The 22278-nt window shown below is 38.8% G+C and overlaps 1 protein-coding gene across 4 annotated transcripts in view; it reads left to right on the top strand.

Annotated features, from left to right (window-relative positions):
- Positions 1-22278, top strand: part of kaznb (kazrin, periplakin interacting protein b) — a 153018-nt gene that overhangs the window by 117229 nt on the left and 13511 nt on the right. For all 4 annotated transcript variants that reach the window (XM_074675161.1, XM_074675173.1, XM_074675183.1 and 1 more), the window contains one exon: positions 2306-2413. In XM_074675161.1, coding sequence (XP_074531262.1) covers positions 2306-2413 — 108 coding nt within the window. The remainder of the gene's footprint in view (positions 1-2305; positions 2414-22278) is intronic.

The following is a 22278-nucleotide window of genomic DNA, read 5'->3' as shown; positions in this document are numbered from 1 at the left end:
ATATCAGTGAAACATTTTGTGTTGTCAGTTCAGTAGCTTGTGCTTTGATTTTGCATGGTTTGAAACCAGAAAGGTGATGGACCTACACAGCTTGGCCTCATAGTTTCTTTAACCTTTGACCCCTCGCAGCAGGAGTTCAGGCAGGCAGAAATGAGGTGGCAGATAAACTCCCCGGGATACACCTCTCCAGAGCACATTCACATAATTTACAGCACTAACACAGACTCAGTGACAGGCTGTTTTCCCCTTGAAATATAACGGACCTCACTGAAACCCCCTCAGGAATAGAAGGTCATGAAAAAACAGAAAAGTTCATATGACAGAGGTTTATTAAAGCACCAAGGTAAAAGTGTGATGATGTATGTTACACTTGACCTTAGTATAAAATGTTTTGACTTAGTGCGTTCCTTTTTTATTCGGTTGCACAAATATCCAAATAAACCTGTTGATTTTCATCAATTAACATGCTCCTTTGGCCCTCCTCAGCCAGCTCTTACGCTGAGGCTGTGAATTTATATTTTGGCATTTCTATTTTTGGTGGTAGAAATCACAAATACCTGAAAAATATACGATGTGAATTTGTCTGTAAGCTAGCAGCCTTGTCCTCTCTGTTTCCCTCCTCCTCTAATTATGGTCGCTGCTCAGTAGAGCAGCCTTTAGAGCGCCCTGGCATGAGCTGTCCGCTGTCCAATCTCCATATTAAAGCCTCTGGAAAAGGTCAGCTTAACAACACCTAAACAGTTATTGACAGGTCAGGAGGACGGAGGAGGGAAGAAGGGAGGAGGAGAGGAGAAGGTCAGCAATCTGGATAAATACCATGTGGTCGTGAAATTGAAACTGTCAAAATGTGCAGATCAGGAGAGGAGCTGAGATCATAGTTACGGAGAAGTGGTTGTGCTGCTCAGAAGGCACCTGAGAGGGGATGTGCATATCAGTGGTTTTCATGGTTAAATCATGGAACATGTTTCATTTAAACTTTTGCACATATGCAGGGGGTGCTGTCACACCTTAAACTGGCATGAAATCCAACCTTAAGACCTAAGCAGATTTACTTTCATTTTGAAGATTTCTGATCTAAAGCCCTCCTCAAGAGGAAATCCTGGTATCAGCTTCAAAAACAAATCTCTGGCTGGTTGCGGAGGTTGCTGTCTAGAGTAATTAATCTCATATTTTGTAGCATTACAAGCTTTACACAAACATGGAGGTGAAACATTTAGTGAGGGAGGAAAGTGAAAGCAGTGGATGTAGGGGCCTTGATGAGTTTCACATGGGCTTACTGATTCCACTCGAACAAAATGTACTAAGTGAGAGTGTTTGAATAGATGAGCTTCACTCACTGGATCTTAATTGAAGCTCTTGAGTGTTATTAGCTGAATGTGTAGGGCACAGAAATGGGTCAGTGGATCACGTATGGATGGATTTTATGTAAATCCACTTTTTGTAAAATTACAGTTGTTGAAACTGAGTGACTTAATAGATTATCAAATGCAGCAAATTATGTACGCAGCTCACAAAAATTTCCTACCACCTAACATTCAGTGTCATGTCATCAAAAGAAAAAGTAGTTACAATTCAAAAGGATTTGAGTACTATAGTTAAAGGTATCTCTTTATGAAACAACTTGGATGGACAAAGAAGCCAAAACTTTCAGTATCTTCAAAAAACTTATCAAAACCAACACATTAGACAAATATAACCCTGTCTGGTTGTGTTTTTTGTTTGTTTGTTGTTGTTGTTTTTATTTTTTGTTATTCTTTTGTTCTGGTGAAACTTAAGTTTTGTTTGGAAATCTTTTTGCTTTTTATTTTGCTCCAAGAATGATCTGATAGAAGGTTAATATGGCATTCTGGCCAAATAGTGTCACTCCTTTTGTGTGTGTTTTGTCAAGTGTTTAAATAACGTTTTGTGAGAGAGTTTCTTTTTATTCATTTCAGACTTTTTCCTTTATATTGACATTGTAATGTATATGTCTTTTTATATAACAATATGAAGAAAATAAAGATTATCTATAACTATAAATTGAGAATAAGGTTTGAGAAGATGGGTGCATAAGACAGGTATATTAGCCTTAACAAGCAAATCACAACTGCAGTGGTTTGTTGGAGAAACTTCTTTAGAGAGATCCCGAGTGTGTGCTTAACTGATATTAAGTCATGATAAATCTTCTGATTGAACAGTACTGATGCAACTAGCAACAAAGTGGCAACAAAGTTTTACTTGCATGAAAGTATAAGATTGTTTTGTTGGACACAGTTTTTGATGATGAGGGAATAAACGTATTACTTTCTGTTTGTTTCCTCTGCAGATCCATCAGTGCATCACAGGCAGAAGACAATGGTGACAGACATGTGCTACCCGACAGAGATATCCAGCCTGATGGACTTTGGCACTCCAGACTGCTCGCTAGGCAAAGGTACGGGTGTTGCTTGTGTTGCCTTGGTGACAGCAGGATGTGTGCATGGTGATTTGTTCTGGCAGTTAAAAGACACAAAGCTGTCAGCTTGACTGGGAAGTTCACACTGGAGCAGAAGCCTATGCTGACTGGCGGTGTGAGAGAAATCAGATAGCAGCTGTGGGTACCTGGTCAGGAGGGGGCTTACAGTTCACTGCAGGTTCAGTAACATGTTTTGTCACCCAGCACAGCCTGGCATAAAACTGCTAGAGCTCCTGCCAGAATAGAAGCATTTACATTGTGTTTAAACTCAACAAGCTTAAAGACATGTTTTACTTACTCAGCTGTTTTTAATGAGTAATTATTTCATGATATGGCACCACATTTTATTTACTCACTCACATTCAGGCTGTTTTCAAAACCCTCTCCTTCACATATGTAGTATGTACTGCACACTGCTGGTGAAGATACTGTGTTTTGTTACATTTCTGTTAGATCTTTGCTGTAGCTCTGCTAGGTTTTGGATCTTGAAAGGAAAAGTAAAGTTTATAGGAAATTTTCTTCCATAGTATCACCTGATAAGATAATAAGAGGATGAAATGGACTGTTTTCCAAACCACCTACTGCATTCATTAGATAAGAAGTGGGTACTGCATTCTGCCTACTGATATGAAATGTAGTGTGTAGTATGACTGTTCTGTTGGGTCTATTTGTAATATGCTATGCTGGTTTTCAGTTTAGAAAAGCGGAAGTACAGCTGATGGATATTTTTTCTTTATTATATATGCATAGAAAACAAACCAAGGGGAAATCTTAACAATTTAGTTATAAATATAGAGCGAGATTGTCAGATAAGAGTATTTAACATCACTCAATCAGTGTTGAAGATAGGGGAACAATACAATAAAAGTTAAGTCAAATGTAATAAAATGTTAATGAAATCAAGCAAAGAAGAAAATGGTTATTAGATTTCACAGAGGAGTTATTTTAAGTAATTGTATTTGTGTGTCCTTTCATTAAATTCAGTGGTTTAAGGTACATTTTACATTCTTTTAGAAAAACAACAAATTAAGGGAGGGATTTCAGGGTCCTCTTTCTATGAATCAGAAATTTTGAGAGGCGTAGAATTATATTACAGCAGAATTCATTATTTTTTATTTTCAATCTTACACAAAAAGTTATACTGTTCATTATACTCCCCAGGACTGAAACAGAATGAATTTTTGTTTGTACAGCTGATGGAAAAACTGCTGAAAACTGAAAACTCTGTATAACTAAGGTATAATTTGAAAAAAAAAAAACTTAATAGGTGGTTTATGCTAACATAAATGAATTTTGCAGAACTGCCAAACATCTCTTGACAAAAAGTGAAAAGATCGGTGACACTTCACTTCCATCTCACCGATTGTCAAGTTAGTGTTGTATTGCAGTTGTGGTGCTGACTCATCCCAGTAGGTGGTGATAATTCACCTAAACCTGAGTGACACCTGCATAGATGAACAGCATCAGCACTGCGCATTGCGAGAAATAGTGTGTTTTCAGTATCCAATGGGCCAGTTAGCCTGGTCCATTGGATACTGAGAAATCTTCTCGGATCATTAGGACATCTGGGAGTTTTTGGCATACTGCAGATCTTGATGGTTTTCACATGCTGCCTACTAAATACAGAATTACAGCTGAATGTATGCAAATGTATGGGCAGTTAAGCTTTGGCGTTGTAGTATTGTATCAGTACTGGGTGATTTAAAGCAGCAGAAAACAGCAGAAAAGTTTCATTAATCAACAACAATTTCTTTGCACCAAGACTGTGGCAGAAGCTCTGAGTGGAAGTGGGCTGAGCATGCCCAATGCAAAGCATGCACCTGCACCATCGCACCATGAGCAGCAGCAGATCATTCAAAGTGTTTTTCAGGGAGGAAGAAGGTCTGGGATAATAGTCTCCTTCATTTTCTCCTGTGAGGTGATCTAACTGACCAGCCTGTAATAATACCTACCACAAGCGTTATTGATCATGAAGTCCAATGATTGCTTGTATATTGTTGCTTAATCTATAGGCTTTGTGCTCATGTTTTTTTCTCATAATGACTGCTGTTACTCTCTTTTGTTCTCACGCTGACAACCCACCAGAGAGCTGGGGTCATAATTGTTATTCCGATCTTTTCATCCACTACAGCCTCTTGTATATGACAGAGCGGTCTCAGCAGCGATTAGACAAGCCTCATGTCATTTTCATCAACAATGTGCAGCGACAGTGATGACCTCAGCCGCTCATTCTGCTCCTTCCCTCTCCCAGAACCCATCACTTCTGCTTTCAGCCTCTCTTTCCAGCCTTTTTTTTCCACCTCTCTTCACCTTCTCTCTCAAGGCTAGCTAATATTTTAATGCTGCTCCGTCCCGGCTCTCTATCAACACTCCCCAGCACTGATAATGCAGACTGACAGGTCAACCGTGTGCAGCTGAGAGAAGTGAGTGCAGTACAGCGGAGGGAGAGGGAAAAAAAGGAGGCTTTTAGGATTTCTTCTGGCTTTAATGTGAGCAAAGCAAATGAATGACATAGTGATACAGGGAGTTAAGCTGAAGAATAAGGACACAGAGGAGTGGAAAATTTCAGACTGAGGAACTGTCAGGTTAAAAGCAACGCTGTAAAAGAGCTTCAGTGTTGCTGAGAGGCAGGCTACAGCATGACCTTGGAAGTATAAAGTGCTACATTTGGTCAATTTTTTCTGTCTGTAGGATATGATGGGGCTCTTTGAACAAGTAAAAGTAGCTGATATTTGACCATAAGTGGTTATAATTAGTAAAAATTCTGGTATCACAGCTGTTAATATGATATTGATTGTCTTAAAATGCACTTTATATGTATGCGTTACCTTCAATTTAAGTATCAGTCCTCTAAAGAAGAAGAGTTTTTCTTTAATTGTTTGTCTTAGCTGGCATCAGTCAGATTGAAACAAGCCTGACAGTAATCCTTGGGCTGTCAGCAGTTGATTGACACATCCATTGCCTCATGTGACAAGTATCTGGTTAGGGCGCTTCTGATCTTTGAAGGGAGTTAAAACACTGAACGTCAACCTCTGACAGGCAGCACAAATGGCACACCCGCTCTGAACTGAACTGCTGGCTGATCTTTAAATACAAGAGGTTTATCTCTTCTCTTCTCTAAACACGCAAACTTGCTTAAATTATGCCTGCATTTGTGTTTTAGTATGCTAGTTGTGTCACTCTGGTGCTCAAAAACCAGAAAGAAATCCATTATAAGTTTATGTGCAGCCAAGGTCTGCAGGCCGAATTAATTCTGCTGTGTCCCTATCTATTTTCTGGTACCACCTGTACCTGCCTGAGGGTGTCGGGGCCTAAAGAGACCTGTGAGGCAGAATGGACAATGCTTAACCTTATTTGCTCTGTATCTGTGTCTACACGCATTCAAATCCCCAACTGACATATCACAGACTATCTCTAACTGCAGGAGAAAGAGGAGAGTTTTAAGATACCCAGGTGGGCTCCTACTGATAATCCAATCTCAGTGTGTAGAGGTGAGAAAGTTTAGAAGCATAAAACTTTTGAATTTTACTCTTGCATAGTTTTCCATCGTTTTTCCTGTTGCCACTCACACAGACATATTCATAAAGCAACCAACAATGGGACCCTTTAACATTAGTTTGACGTTAATTCATCTTTCTAGGAATAATGGGAAGCTACAGGTGCTTTTTAAACAGAAGTTGCAGGAACGTTTAGTTCTGGAGCTACTCTTTTAAACTTGCTGTGAGGAGAATCTGTTTAAATTGGACTACAGCGCCACCTTTTGGCTTAAAGTGTCACGCACACTGTCATGAAGGTGTGACTTTTAACAAGGTGTGTGTTTGTGTTAAAAATGAATGGAGTTCGGATCAAAACATTTTTTTTGTTTGACAACCTTTACAGAATTCAATGCAACAAGGTATGGTATTTATCAATAGCTACGTAGCGCTGTTGTTTGAAACAAGCAAACGCTTTAAATTTGTACAGTAGTTTAGTAGCAGTCTATACATAGCGCTACTTACAGCCTGGTGCTCTAAGACATGTCTGTGATGTGTCATGTGATCAAATGCTGGTTATGTCCTGCCAGTGATCTACCAAGCAGAGCAAACGTTACCTGCAGATCAAGCCAGTGACATTCAGAAAAAAAATAAAACTAATTGTGCCACACAAGGGGACCAACAGAGGGCGACAGAGAGACACTTAAAAGGAGACAAGCTCCTAGTAAAGCCAAAACAGGCTTTTTTGAAATGGTTTCAACCAACGAAAATGGGTCAATCTCTGTTTTCTACATTGTTAAGACAGCAGTGATCGACAGTGTTTTGGCTTAAAGAGTAACCCTATTGATGGATGAATTTTGGTAGGATGTGTCTTTCTCAAACAGCTTTAGGTTTATCATTTTATACTTTTCTGATGAGAATATTTTGGCATATATGTAAAAATAACAAACTAGAATGCATTCATGAGGACCTCCTCTGTGTTTCAATAGCTGTTGTGAACTCAAAATCCACTGACATGTTTAGCTGAAGATCTCTCATTTACAGAGTCACTCTTAAATTTGTAACACCTGTTATCAGGCTCAAAGAAGGCAACTGTTTAGGATTAATTAAATTTACATTAATCCCATCTTTGTGTGGTGTTACAGTAGACAGTGAGAAAAAAAATACACTACAGGGCTCCTCCAGTAAGGAACTTACAGGCTCCATCCCCATAGTTCCTGATCTGGAAAGTGCTAGATCAGTTACCACAGAAATAAATTTTAACCCCAGTTCCTGCGGTCGAAAAAAGGACATAATCCCTCAAAGATTCTCTAATTTCTGGGGAAATTTCTTACGATATAAAAAAACACCTTTTTGGGCATCCAATGTCGCTGGCAGTTTGCTTTGAATAACTATGAGTTATGACTTCCCTTGGTGTATGTTTCAAGTTGTAGTCCACTGAGCGATTTAAGAAGCAACTTATAGTCCAGATCTAAAGCCAAGCAACCCCCACCTCTTGTGTCTGTTAAATCAACACTGTCATTTCTGGGATCATTTAAATCAAAGTATCAAAGTTCATGTGTCTGCTGAGTCTCAGTTTCAGTGTTAATTCTATCTTACAAAGATGCTTCAGGCCGACCTCTCGTAGTGATGAAAACCTGAAAAGGGTGGATTCTTTTAGCTGACATTTTTAAGGTCTAACAAATTTTTAGCTGATGCAGGTATTTGTTTCATCAAGATGTTTATTCTATATTGTATATTGTTTTTCAGACTTAAATCTAGATCCCTGTCTACAGGTTTTACATGTATATGTAGAATCTGTAACCAGAGATTAAAAAGTGACTAACGCGTGACTAATGCATGCCAATGTATGCTCTACATACACTCTGGGAGTGCGTGGCTTTTAAACAGAGGGGCTTATTGTTCTCAGTTCAGTGTAATTGTACTCTCTGTCCTGTGCTCGCTGTCAGCCATCAGGTGGAGTGAGAGCTCCACTGACTCACCTGTTCTATTACCTGAGGCCTCAGCTGCAGTTTGTCTTCCCCTCCCCCTTCCTCCTCCCCCTCCTTGTCTGCACACCAGGGGGAGAGGAGAAGCAGGAGTGGGCATGGGGTGAAAGTTTTCCTAGCTGCCGCAGGGCGTGTCACTGAACAGGTACACAGAGAGTAGAGTAGAAAGAGACGCACAAACAGAGGAATGACAGAGAGAGAAAAGGAGCAGGAAATGTAGCCAAGTGGCTCTCAGGAGACGACTTCCTGGTAACCTGTCTGTCTGGGTGGAGCGTCAGCAAGCAGGGCTGGGAGCGGCCGGCTGTGTTGAGGCAGTCAGTGTGTTGGTTTGAAAGGTGTGTGCACTGGTCTGTAAGTCCACACGTGTGTGTGTGAGAGAGAGAGAGAGAGTGTGTGTGTGTGTGTGTTTCTGTTTTCCCTTTCTTTTTTACCTGCTATGAGAGCTCACACCACAGTTGACAGTGGATCCAAGTGGAGCCTGTGCCGAGGAGGACATGAGGTCCGAGAAGGAGGAGGGGAAGACTGGTGAGTGACAGACAGAGAGGGAAAAAGAGAGGTGGTGGGAGATGTTACCTCTGTGTGTGTGTGTGTGTGTGTGTGTGTGTGTGTGTGTGTGTGTGTGTGTGTGTGTGTGTGTGTGTGTGTGTGTGTGTGTATGTGAGAGAGTGTGTGTGTGTGTGTGTATGAATTTATGTTTGGGTTTTTGTGTGTTGGAGAAATACTGCAGGATATATAAGTGTCTTTAGTGTGTGAGAGGGCTCAAGTTCATGTGTGTTACTACCTGCACAGGTTGTATAACAGGAATTTGAATGGCATCACCAAAATGCCTCACCACCTTAAAATGACTTTTTTATGACATTAACTTGGAAAGATATGCAGTGATGAAAACAAAACAAATTTAAGAAACTAAAACAGTTTTTGCTGCTTTTTTGTTTGACAGGAAATCATACATTACATACAAAAAAAAAATTATGATATTGATTCTTAATCTAAATATTGATTGAGATGAGTGAAGAAGATTAAGATGACCTATTAATCCATCTATTTTCTCTCTATTATATCATTCAGTTTTGGTGAAGGTTGCCATTTCCCAGAGCCCTTACATTTATTTTAAACTGTTGGGTTTTCTCATATAAAAAAGCCAATAACACAAGGGATTTAGGCTATTATCACAGAGAATAAATGTTAATATAATGAAGAGATTTTTCAACAAGATAACAACATATTGCCTAGAAATGAAAAAAGTGCTGCTTTTTGATGACACATTAATAGTTTATTTTCAAAAGTGAAGTTTTTAATGAGCTCAACTGTAGAAAAGCTTTTTGTGTTAATACAACATTAGTAACATAAAGAAATACTAAAGCTTGAAAAAGATTCTAATCACTTTTATAAAGTGTATCTGTAATAAAGCAAAGACAGACTATGAAGAGTTTACTTGTCATTCAGACTTAAATAATGTTTATAGAAGCAAATTTGTTGCTGGTTCAAATCCCTTCATGGGCAGGTGCCTTTCTGCGTGGAGTTTACACATTTTCCCCATACATCCGTGGGTTTTCTCTGCTGATATAAAAACTTAATAAAGAACAGCAAGGTTTCCTTGGTAGTATGCAATAAACCGAACAGTTCCAAACAGATGTCAACAAACAAATAGCTCGCCATCTTGGTGCATTAGCATTACTTACAAACAACTGCCGTATGCAAGTACATCAGCGGTTCCTGAAACTTTTGCTTTTGTGTTCACATTAAGAACAACAATACTTTTCAGAAGTCTCCATCTTAAAAGGTGTTTCTGGAAACCTCTGTTTCATAAGTGACCTAAAACTCTGTTGAAATGTGGATGTGAGGCTAAAACAGAGAATAAACAAATGTGTTGACAGGGCCAGGTAAAATGCAGTATGTGCATTGATAGCTCAGGAGACATGTAGTGCTTTGGGTCACTGGAGGCAAAACAGCACTCAGGGACCAAATGTAGAATTATCTCTTGTGTTTGGGATAATTAAGGATCATACAAATGAAGATGCTTAGTGTTTTTTAAATCGTTCAGAGATGATTTAGTAAACTGAAGCCCAACTGAATTAAGTCGAAAGTTTTTTGTTAAGGACGTGTTTTACACGTTTGAGCGTCTTTGTTTATGTTTTAGCATTAGTAAGCATTTTGTGTCGTGTTGTGTTGTGTTGTAAATGTTTAGTAATGGGTTTGATCCCGCTGAGTTTTGTGGGCTTCCTACTCAGCTGTTGTACCCTGAGGTCACTACTAAAAATTACAGAAGATAATGAGTTTGAGAGAGTGTACTAAAACAGACAGATGGTAGCATCACTTTAAACTTCACACTCATAGTTAAGTTGTAAAAACCATATGAGACAACATGCGGCAAATCTCCATCATTTGTTGTTTATGTTTTATAGTGTCATTTCTCACTGGTCTCTGTGTGAGCCGTAGCTAACCGCTATTACTCATATCATCTCTTTGAGTGTTACACTGAATATTAATGGTTCTGTTATGGGTAGCTGTGTCTACGTTCCACTTGACTGTATCTCCTCAGTGAGACTCTCAAAGTTTCTAAACAAGCTTCGGTAGCAGCTCCAGCTGCAGAGCAGGCATCCCATGCAGCTTGTGGGATTTTGCTGCCATGCCCCAGGATACAAGGGAGGTCTCGTATCAAATCACGGTGTTCTCAACAGACTAGATCCTGCTGTTTGTGACAGATGTTTAGTCTTCATAACAGACTCAAAAGAGAGACTGAAGGCCCTGTGGCATTTTGTTCCTTTGTAGTTTACAATATGTACAAGTTGGTTGACATCATGGGCCGCGCCCCATTGCTGAGTACTCTGCTCAGTTAAGATGCTAAAGCCCATGTAAAGTATTTGGACCTACATGCTTAAAAGAACCATCCTATTCCCATGGGCTGGGGACTTTGAGGTTGGCTTACCTTTTAAGCCATTTAACCAGTGTCATAATTGTGACTTTTAGATATGCAAAGTCAGGTAAAGCTCACCTGTTATTGTGTTTGAATACAGAGATTTAACTACTTACTTTCTAGTTTATCGAAGCAATAGTGTGCCCGCTTTTAACCTTATTGAAGACAGTTAGAAAATGAGATCGATACTAATGTATGTATGTTTGGATGCATCAATGGATGGTAGATATGAAGGTACAGCTAACAGCTAATTGGCTCAGTGTAGCTTAGCCTTGCAATGTGAAAATCAATTCTTTTTGAAAAAAAAAAAAAATTCCTGCGTTTGTCCAAAGATTAAAAATACTTGCAACAGTAACTTTCAAGACCAGAGTCAGTTTTTGGTTTCAGCTAAACTAACTTGACGTAACATTTGCAACAGTGAGAGGTTGAGATTTTCTTTTATCTCGAGAAATCAATAAAAGTAGTAGGTCTGGCTTTGGGGGGACAAGGATTATTGTGATAGGTGGAGCTAGAAAACTAGGATATCAGATCTAGTTAGATACAACTATTTCTGTGGAAGATGAAATTATTATCGAGGGTTTGTTTACATGAATCAAAAGACTCCTTACTTCCCTTGCAGAGCTGCCATGTCAGCAAGCTTAGTTTTCCTAATTGCTAGCTTAGTTGCTTCATTTGAACCGAACCCAACACAGCTTGGTGAATTACACCGTAGTCCAGTGACAGTGAGGGGATGCAGCTCTTGACAGGAGTGTTAGAAATCTAAATAGCCTTGTCCAAGTCCTTAGAGCTCATCCAGCGGCTCATCCCTGGCAGTGTGCCTAATCTGCACATAATAAACGTGTGAATCAATTACAGCTATCTGCACTTGGCATCCTTGCACTGACCTCAGTTGTAATGTAAACCCACAGGCAATTAATTAATGAGTGGGGAGGGGGGCTGGTCCCAATAGATACTGTATACTCTCGCTGATATACTGTAGACTGAATGCACTTGTAAACAGAATTGGTAAACAATCACTTTGAAATAAATAAAAAAAAACGGGTAGAACACAGATTGCTTCAAAGGGTTTTTAGGATGTAGACTGTTTTAGTCGGAAGTTAAGGCAGAAGGTGTTGTTAGGTCTGTAGATTGAGATCTATTGCCAGTAAGTGATATCTTCTTGGCATCTTTGAGGGCCAGCAAGACACCTAATATTGCCTCTTATTATAGAGAAAGGGAGGAGAGTAATACACTGAGTAGGAAGTTGACCTGACCCTTACATGCATGCAGGAGCTTCTCAGAGAGCAAAAAGCAGAGACCTGGCATCTCATTATGAAAAGGCAGCAAGAATACGGCTGCTCTTTTGCTTTTTTTTTTCTCATTAAATCTTTTAGAAAACAAGACGGATGCATGACATCTCTTTAACAGCTATTTCTGGATTAAGCCTGTCAAATTTACACCAATACAACCCACACAAGTCTATACAACCTGTGCTCTATTACTGCTCAAGTCCCCTCCAAGTCGACCGTACAAATCAACAATAAAGATTCTAAGTATAGTCCTGCAGATGATTAAAAAAACAACCTAATCGCTGCAGCCTACCTCTGCCACCCACCCACAGACCCCCCTGTGTTTTGAGGCTCTGCAGGGAGCCACTTACTAAATGAATATGTTTATTTGTGAAGCCTTTCAGTCTCAGGCTTCTTTTCTCTTGCTTTTCCCCTCCTCCGGTGTTTGTGTCAGATATCGGTTTGTTGCAGAAATTATGTTGTTTTTTTCAGAAATCCTTAAAGGGTATTTGGCTTCTTCTTTGTTTGGAGTTAAAAACAGAGTGCCTGTGGATTACATGATGTTTCTAAAAGGAAACACTAAAAACACATTTTTCCATTATTGTTGAGCCTTTTAAGATAACTTAATAGTTTATCTGCATTGAATTAATTACTCAATAATTCACTTTTTTGTCTCTGGCTCTGTGAATTTGGTTCAAGAGTCTAGGGCCATTTAAAACTAGAATCAGCACTACTTTGAGTTGATTTCTAATGCTAATTTGGTAGAGTGTCCACAAAAAAGACTCTAATGCATATTTTAATGTTAAGAATGTTAATTTTGTAAGTTTAGCATTTTGATTGGGGTGAAGCACTTTGCAAGCTTAGTCCACAAAGTAGTGTTCTAACATTTTCTAAATAGCACTTTATACAAAGTTTTCCATTTTTCAGTTTGTTTACCATGCTATGAAATTTTGGACTGATTTTTCATGCATGATAAAAAGTGAGCAGTAACCGTACATGAGCAAAATGGATTTTTTAAATTATTTTTTTAATTAATGGCAACCAAGACATCGTAACTGAAACCATAACTGTGTCTTTAAATTGTGTTTGTGCAAACTTATTGCCAGTCTGTCATCGTTGAGATATGTTTCTCTTTACTAAAGAGTAGGTGCTGTATGCATGTGGAATATCCCTCCAAATCAGTGGCGGCTGCTGGTCAGTCAAGGAGGGGAAGCTCAATTCATCATAAATTTGTTTATTTATTCAAACGTAAACTCTACCCTCCGTGCCAGCTTGCTAGCAGTTGGCTTTGTGAGACTACGACAGGCTGTAAGTGTGAGTGACAGGGGGAGAAGCTCGGCAGCTGTAGCTGTTGCTGCTTATTGGTGAAAAGAGAGAAGATCTTTAAACACAATGCTCGTTGTTTTTAGGAAAATGAAAACTCGCTGGGGACCGATAAAGTCTCTGGATCAGTCCAGAACAACTGACTGTAAAACTCAGACGATGCTCTGGTGGAGGGTTATACTTCAAGATCGCTGACTCACTCATTTAATTGTCAACCAAAAAAGGGATTCGGCCTCAGACAGATCATCCAATCATCATGCAGAAGCCCAGCATCCAGGCCAGCCCACTGCCTCATGGACCCCCAGAGAGCTCAGCGTCCGATGGGCGGGACAAAGCCGAGCGTTTATCCAATGACTGTCCAGTTTCCACAGTGGTACAACCCACTCTCCACTTCTCCGCCGAAGTCAGAAGACTGAGACATTGTGGGGATGAATGAGAAGGAGGTGGAGCCAGTTTTCTGTGATAGGTAGCTAATTCTGAACAAAAGATGAAGGAATTCTAGCGCATATTTTGTCAATAAAATGTACACACAGCAGTACATATCACCACTTTTTTGGGGGACATTTTAGGGGAAGCTAAACTTCCCTTACAGTCTTAGAGCACTCGCCTCTGTTTCAAATAGAATAAACTTGTGTTGACAGTAGGGATGGGTATCCATAACCAGTCCTGTTAGGAGTTGGTTGGAAACAATTTAATGCTTGACATAATTCACCTTTATGCTAAACAATTCCCTTGTTGATTCTTTACGTGACGTTGGAGCAGCCGGATCTTGGGTTGATGTCTTGTGCCACACATCAGTTCTGCTCGTCAGTCAGCTGCAGAATGTCTGAGACAGAGGTGGAGACGCAATTGAAAGCTTTGCTTCACTTACTAAAAAGGACGCAAACACGAAGCGCAATTTGTGCTATGCTGTAATATTATCCGAGGGTGGTAAGACAACCAACATGTTAAAACATTTGTTGGTGCATTACTACAAGTATCATGTCACATTTATTTACTCATAAACACAACAAAATGTTTTTGACACAGAAAAACCTGTAAAGCCTACTTTCTGCACACAGAAAATTTGCAGGAGGAATTCATAAGGATATCAAAAATGGCATTGGTATCAGTAAAATCTTATCAATGCCCAACTCTAGTTGACAATGGGTCTCCACTCTAAATTAAACATGACCTCTCTTGTATACCAAATCTCTTTTGAGCCAAACTGAGCCAACATAGATTTTGAACATGATTAGATTTTTCTCAGGCTGTATGTAAATAGATAACTTCCTGGGTTTATTTTAGTCCATGCTTGTCAAGGCTTCACTATAACCTTCATGAGTTTAATCAGGAGCTGGAACAGACCTCTGTCTTCTCCCAGAGTGATCTTGACTGATCTTTATACTGTAATTAGTGAAGGCCAGAGCTCAGCAGACATATGCTCCTTCCTAATACAGAGCAAAAATAGCCTGCTGTACTTATTACACACACACATGCAAACACAAATCAAGTAATCCAGCCGCAACAGAGGAAGACTCTTCCCTGCTGCTCTAACCATAAAATGATGAGAATAGGCTCATAACTGATAAGAGGATATTACAGACATGATGCTAAAGCAACTGTTTGCCCTGTAGTGTTAATTTCCCAGACAGCACAATCGTGTTTATGGCATTAAGAAGTACTACTCAGCTTTTCATCTCTTTCATCATCATTATTTCCTGATTGTGTTCTATAAGTCACAAAATGGTTAATGGTTACCTTATGTAGACTTTAACCCGTCATCAGTTTGTTGAAAGATATTTGATCCACAACGTAAATGTTAAGATCAAGCTCCAGGGACTCTAGATCAGACTCCCCAGGGAGGGCAGATTCGTAAATGTACAGTTATGATATACAAAATACATAGAACATTAATTTAGGGTTCATTAAAAAATGTGGACTTACCCTGCAAGATGGAGGTTTTATCATCTCATCTTATCATTAACTGAAAAGCTGTTCAGAGTGGCAAACTTGTAAGCTGACATGAAACTTTAGCGAATCATGCATGCTCTACCTTAGCTAGCATAACTTCTAGGAAGTGTTAGCCCGCACCATTTTACATGGAAGTCCAAAAAATAAATGTGTACTTCTATTTTTTACAAGCTGTAGTTCACAGAAGGTCAGGAGACAATATAACAGGAGGAAAAGCAGAGAAACGTATATGCCTTTATGCTGAAAGTCTTTCAAGGAACAAAATACTTGGCTTAACTTTTCCAGTATGTGACTGTAACAAATAATAAGGCCAGATGTGGAAGTGTTTGAATGCTTGGCATTTATGTGACTGGATCCAGTGGGTCGGTAAATATGCATGTTTTTCCAATATGTAGCTTTGAGTTGTGATTAGCGGCTGTCTTTTTAAATGCTAATTTTGCACTAAGGCATAGTAAGACATGGAAAAAAAACGCCTGTTTATAGAATAATTCTAGTGTTTCATTGCTTCAAGTTTTGATGACAATATTTGGTCAAGACTTAGTTGCAAAGAACAAACTACTACAATAGAAACCAGGAAAAACCAAAAAAGTGATGTGTAAAGTTGGAAAGAGGTGATGGTAAACTTAAGTTGTAGCTGAGTAGAACCAGTGATGATGATATTGTTTATCTAACCAGTCACTAAAGAGACATTACACCACAGACATTATCACTTCTGACAGTTAAAGTCAACACAGTGAACCACATCGCAGGTAAACATTATGTAATGTGGGCTACGTCACAGGAAGACTGTGAGCCGGATGCTTTCCTGGAAGTAAGTTTGTCACGTGTCACGTGTCATGCTGGTTGAAGTTATTGTAAAGAAGAGCTCATGAAAGAAAACCTCTTTGAAGAGGCGTTAGTTTTTAATTCTTTGTATTTTTTTCAAACAGCTCTGCTCATATCAGCCAGTTACAGAAACACTTCAGTGTGTCATTGCTTTATTAAACAAATGAACATTTGTCGTTTTGCTGCTGTTTTGTCCAAGAAAGGCTTTGAAAAAGGTGTCTATTTTTTGAGAATGCACTCATCTACTGTAATTTCCGTTAAAAATACACCACAAAATGATGTCAGTTTGATATCCTGCTGTGTTAGCTGCAACCTCTGCAGTGTTACAGCAGAAGATCTCTCAGCACTTTCTCTATAAAGCCAATACTGCATTCATCCCCCTCTCATACACACAACCCCTGTACCCTATAAACCTTATAAACCTTATAGATAGCATATTATAGCTGTGCACCAGCACCACAGGAGCTGACAGGGTATAAAAAAAAGCCTGCAGGGTTACACTGAATGTCTCAAACTATTTTCTTGTATTACTGTGGAAACTGACAACTTAAGACTAATTCCAGTACTGTACAGAATAAAATTACACGTAACACTATAATCCTCTGGAGGAAAATCACTGCTGTTGGTGGGGTGTGTAGCACTTTTTTCTATTGTTTAACAAAAGCTCATAGAGATCATGCAGAATCCAACACAAAGCTTTTTGTCTGTAACACAAGGCATCAGATTGACAGCGGTCTTCACAGTCTCATATTGAGCAATGACTTCTAAACATTTTCTTGGAAGCTAAAGCTGGTAACCAGCCCAAATAGCTCTCCTGTACTGTCTGCCCTCCCTGCCTCACAGCTGCAGTGTAAATAGGTTTATTATGTGGTTATTTATGAGGTCAGCTTTCCTGCAATATAGAGAAGAGTCAAAGCACCTGTTCAGAAACAGCCATAGTTTGCGTCATAAAGGATTTAGCTGATTTCTTTTTTTTCTATATTTTTTTTCTATGCTACTGACTCCTCCAGTGTCAAAAACTGTATAAATATGACATTCTGCTTCACAGGAGACTTTTATACAGCATATTAGATGATGCGAAAAGTCAAGACAGTGCTGTTATTAAGTAGTAAAGATGAGCGACCTTGTTATTGAACTGTCACTTACTCAGTCTCTGGTACAAGAGACTAAAGAAAGTCAACAACATCACATCTGACTCTGCTAAGGACAGAAATAGGTGAGCAGAACATTTCTACCAACTTGTATCACATTGATTTGAAATGTCATTGTCACTGCTGTGGGCTGAACCTTTGGCTGCTGTCAGAGCAGAAACTCAACACCAGTCTGCCTCGTCCTGTTTTATTTTTATGGTTTTCTTTTTAAAAAGAGTATTGTCTGTCTAACCCACGTCTCTCATTTCGTTTTAGTGGAAATGACAGTAAAAGTTTGACAGAAAACTCACAGAGATGAAACAAACCTTTAGGGGATTCTCTCCATACAGAGCTTTGACAGTAGATAAAGATAAAAACCCATGTCAGTCTCCTTCTACTGTCAAAAAATTGAAGCCAAAACATCCCTGCTATGGATGCTGATCATTATCATGAACAATGGAGTCTGGCTGTGGGGTTTGGATCTTTGAGTGGCAGCAACTACATTCTTCTCCTTCTGCTAAACATTATTCACATTACACTTAACTGATAAGAAAACAAAGATCCCTTGGGTAGATTTCTTAATAACAGAGCTGTCAGTCATGGCATTATACCCCATAAATGAATATAAAAATGAATATTTTGAAAATTAATTAGCATGATAAAAATGGACTGGCATGCGAGGAAATCATATTTGACGAAACATTATGATTCTATTTTTTTAATTTTGTAGTTTGACTTATGTCCTATCTGTTAAAATGTAGAAGGAAGGCTGTGATCTTCACATGTGTCATTCAGTAGGGAGAGGTCTAAACATTTTGGCTTCACTTTTGGAGAGTTGTCATGTTATCCATCTTTTTATTTTTAATTGCCAATTACACAGAAAGCATTTTTTTCTTCAGAGTTTTTATTTCTTTATTTATTTTCATATATTTCTTAATTTTCCATATTGACTTTGTCGGAACCATTTTAATTTTTTAATAAAAAAAAGAAAGAGAACAAAAATCAATTAAAATTCATTTTCAAGCATGTATTCCTAAAATATTCTGAATTTTTGTTTTAACATTTCATTGCTTTCCCCAATCATTGATATCTGTTATTCCTGAGTCAAAAGAAGAAATCGGGAAATTTGTGCTTGATTGGAAATGTTCCCTATTTATTTGATATATTTTGTACTTTTAAACACAGTAGCAGTAGCATAACCAACATTTTTTGTTACTGTCGTATTCTAATTGGCAGAAGAATTGTAAAAAAAGCTGTGAAAATTGAGGAACAAAGTTTTCAGTATGACACGCTGCAAATACTTTGTTTAAGGCAAAACCACTAAGTGAAGAGTTTCAGCAATTTGTAAGTTCACTTACTGTGAAATGGCCTAATAAGAGATGTGATGCTCAAGAATAGTCAAACCGCCTTTGATTGCTTTTACATTAGTTTAATTTCTTCCCAGCAAGAGAAGCCAATTTCAGTTTTACTTTTCATACAAATTTTGCACACCAGCACAGTTGATTTTAAGCATCTGTGATCATTCATGTGAAAATGGTCCACTTTAATCCTGCATATGGTTCACAGGAGACCAGTTCAAGTCTTTGACCACCAGTCCACACATTTCAAGTCCTCACTTCACCTCTCAGAGCAGGGCATGGTGCCTTTGCTTTCTTTAGACCAACAGCTCTCTGCTGTTCTCTCTTTCTCGTGTGGTTTTGTGTGTGTGTGTGTGTGTGTGTGTGACAGCTTTGCCATGTGAGGGGAAGGGGGACAGAGACTAATGGCCTGGTCCTGACCGCCTTTGATGGACCCTCTAATGGGTGGCTTGGATGAGAAGTTAATTGAATGGGCTTCTGTCGAATACGGAAAGTAGAAGAAGAAGAGTGGGCTCCTCTTCTACTGTGGGTGGACTAATAGCTTGGCTGCACAATCACTCAGGGGTCAGAGCCGAGGGAGCTCACGTGATAAGAGCACACGGACTGCAGAGTTTGGTTTATATGATTCCTGTCAATTTATTTTTTTCAGATTCCACAGAACAGTACACGTGGATGAAAACCATCTATAGGTCTGGAGTGTGTGTCTTTCAATACCATTCCTGCGGCTCTAGCTCAGCCCAGTGTGCACTCATGCAACTTTAAGATGTCAATTCTGATGGATGTGAAATGGCCAAGTATTCAGGATGATCGCTGAAAGTTTTCATTGGCTTCATTTTGCCTGAACTGAGGCATGAAACCTGGGACTAGAAAAGGGTTTGTGTGTGCATTAGCTTGCAAGTGGTTGCTGTGCATCTTATTTTTACAAGTGGGTGAGGGAAGAGTGTTGGGAATTAATGTGAGATTGGATTTTTGAGAATTATGCACCGAGTTATTTATGAATTATACACTAAATCCACCGTAAAAACTCCTCCAGATACAAGCCTTATTCAGATTTTAATTGGGTAGTAGTGGACTAAATATGGAACCCAAGCTAGTGTTGTACAAGATTAGACTTTATATACCAGAATATAAATAGATACTGCATGAAACACGGCTCAAATTTGAGATTTACTGTTAGTACCAAATTTTTACTCATCCTGCAAAGTAGCTATGATTGGACAAACCTTCACATCACGGCAAGGAGCAGATAGTTTTAGAGCCTGTTAAGGGTCGAAGATTAATCCAGACGTAACAAAGCTCCAGGAGAAAAAAAAAAAACATGCTTTCATTTTTGTTCAGTGGCTTTTAAAGCAGCAGCCGGGCTCCCTGCGACAAATATAGGAGAGCCTGTAGGTAAACAGATGAATAAGCGGATTTAGGCTGCAAGGAGGCCGTGAAAGATTGCTCTCTCCGGGAAACAAACTCTTTTTGTCACATGCAGCACAGAGCTGCTCCGTATGTTCCCGTAGTCTCCTCAGTCGACAGAGACCGATGGACTGTCCCTTCCCCTCTTATCAGGGCTGCTGCAGCCCCAGAGCGCCTGGCTGCAGGCCTGCAGAGACCTTCTCTATTTCTTTCTCTGAGCCACACACACAAATACACACAGAGAATTTATCATACAAACGTTCACACTTGAATTTTATAAGTTTTACACTAAGTCTTATTCAGATCTGCATGCAATTAGATGCAATTTTTACATCTTTAAATGAATTCTACTGACCAATAACCAACTAGATACAACCAACCTATTTTGGCAGTCCCTGTCTTTTCTTTCACTCCACCACAAAGTCATTTGTAAGAACAAAGAAATACCTTTTACCACACTACAGATCGATGTAAACATTTATTATATAGGAATCCCCTTAAGCTTTTATCCACAATCATCATCACCTGAAAAATCATTGCCTGTTAACCTGTTAACACTTCTTTTGGCTGATACTTCACACTCAAACTGAAGTGTGTAACAATTCTCTTTTAAAACTTATGGTACAAGAAAGTATTCACAAGTCTCTGAACACTCACTGCTGGCAGAGAAATATTTGTTATTTATGAAGGCTTATATAAATCTTACAATGTTTTCGAGACATCAATTCTACAGAATCTACCACAACTGCTAAAGGTCAAAATAAAAACTGGACCTCAACTCATGTGTGACTCACAGTTTTCTGCTTCTGAAAACAAGCATTCCACACTCCTCTAGAAATGCACTGCAAAACTGAAATTTAAGCAAGTGTTTAGGAAAGAAAATGTCTTATTAGGCTTAATATGAGCTGAAGTCACCTGACGAGTCCTAAAAATACCTTATTCTAAGTTATAGACAAAAATGATGCTTGAATTGCGCAAAAATAAAAATCTGCCAATATGGATTGTAAAATTTGCTAAAGTTTCTTGAAATAAAAAGAAATTTCTTTATACACGAAACAAAACCAAGAAATTCGTCTCACTCTATTGGCAGATTTATTTTACCTTAACAATAAATTCAGGAGCTGTTTTTTATTCTTTAAATATCTTGAAATACAGAAAGACTTTCTTTGGACTTGTCAAGTGAATGGAGCTCACATTAAGTCTGATAAGACGAGTTTTACTGAAAACGAGACAAACACTTAGTAGATTTCTGTTTCTAAAACTAATATTTTTTCTGTATTACTTGTAATTCATCTGCAGTCATTTATTTGTTTTTTCAGTGCTGTCAGAAAATAAATAAATAAATAAAATGGCAATTAGAAGCTTCTGGATCTAATAAGTGCTCAGATTTATCCAACCCATTTATTTGTTTGTTATGAAGAGAAGCCACTTCAAAGAGAAGAGTAATTACAGATAAAATTTTAACTAATCCACTTGATTTATTAATCAGCCTTTCCCGTATCATCTGAGTCAGTTTTTGCTGTTTAAGTGCAAATGCTGTGTGACAGCCTGGATATTTTCTAGTGATGTTTCTTGTTGTTATTTGTCTCCATTTTTAAGAAAAATGTGCAACAGACGCTTTACCCTGTGTTTGTGTGTAATATAAATCATAATGACGTATTTTTCTTCTGTTGCTGGTATGGATTTTCTTCAGTGGACTAAAATACAACTGATGAGAAACCTTTTCTTTACTATTTTATCTTTCTCTCTGTCCTCTCGCTCTGCTTTAATGTCCCTCACCTCTTGACTCTTAGTTCTCTCCTCAGTCCGCTCTGTCCCATCCATTGTTTCCTCTGTGTGCTGTTTGTCCCTGAGGGTTGGAGGCATTTCACGGCAGATGGAAAGCAGAGCACTGACGATGGCGTTGTCTTTAGTCGCTGATGTTTTATTAAGTCTTATCAGACCTCTTGTCTCCGACTTATCCTTTGCCCCAGCAGGAGTTTGTCACTCAGCATTTATCTGAACAGTTTAGACCACCCTGGGTCAAAGCTGAAGTGAAGCTGTGAACATGATGGGGTTTGATGGGCTCATTTGAGCCTCTATTTTTATCATGGGTGCATATTTCCTTTCTTTTGGCAAGTTTTGGTATTATTTCCTTTTTCCTTCTGTTGAACTTTTCTTTTTCTACAGTTTTTTCTCCTCCCTCCTTTTTCTTGTTTCAAACAG

Source organism: Halichoeres trimaculatus, unplaced genomic scaffold, assembly GCF_033239565.1.
Source record: "Halichoeres trimaculatus isolate MK-OKI-2021-1 unplaced genomic scaffold, fHalTri1.1 fHalTri1_scaffold_1, whole genome shotgun sequence".
In the NCBI taxonomy this organism is placed as follows: Eukaryota; Metazoa; Chordata; class Actinopteri; order Labriformes; family Labridae; genus Halichoeres; species Halichoeres trimaculatus.
Note: the sequence above shows the minus strand (reverse complement) of the source record. Positions and strands in the feature narration are given on the sequence as shown.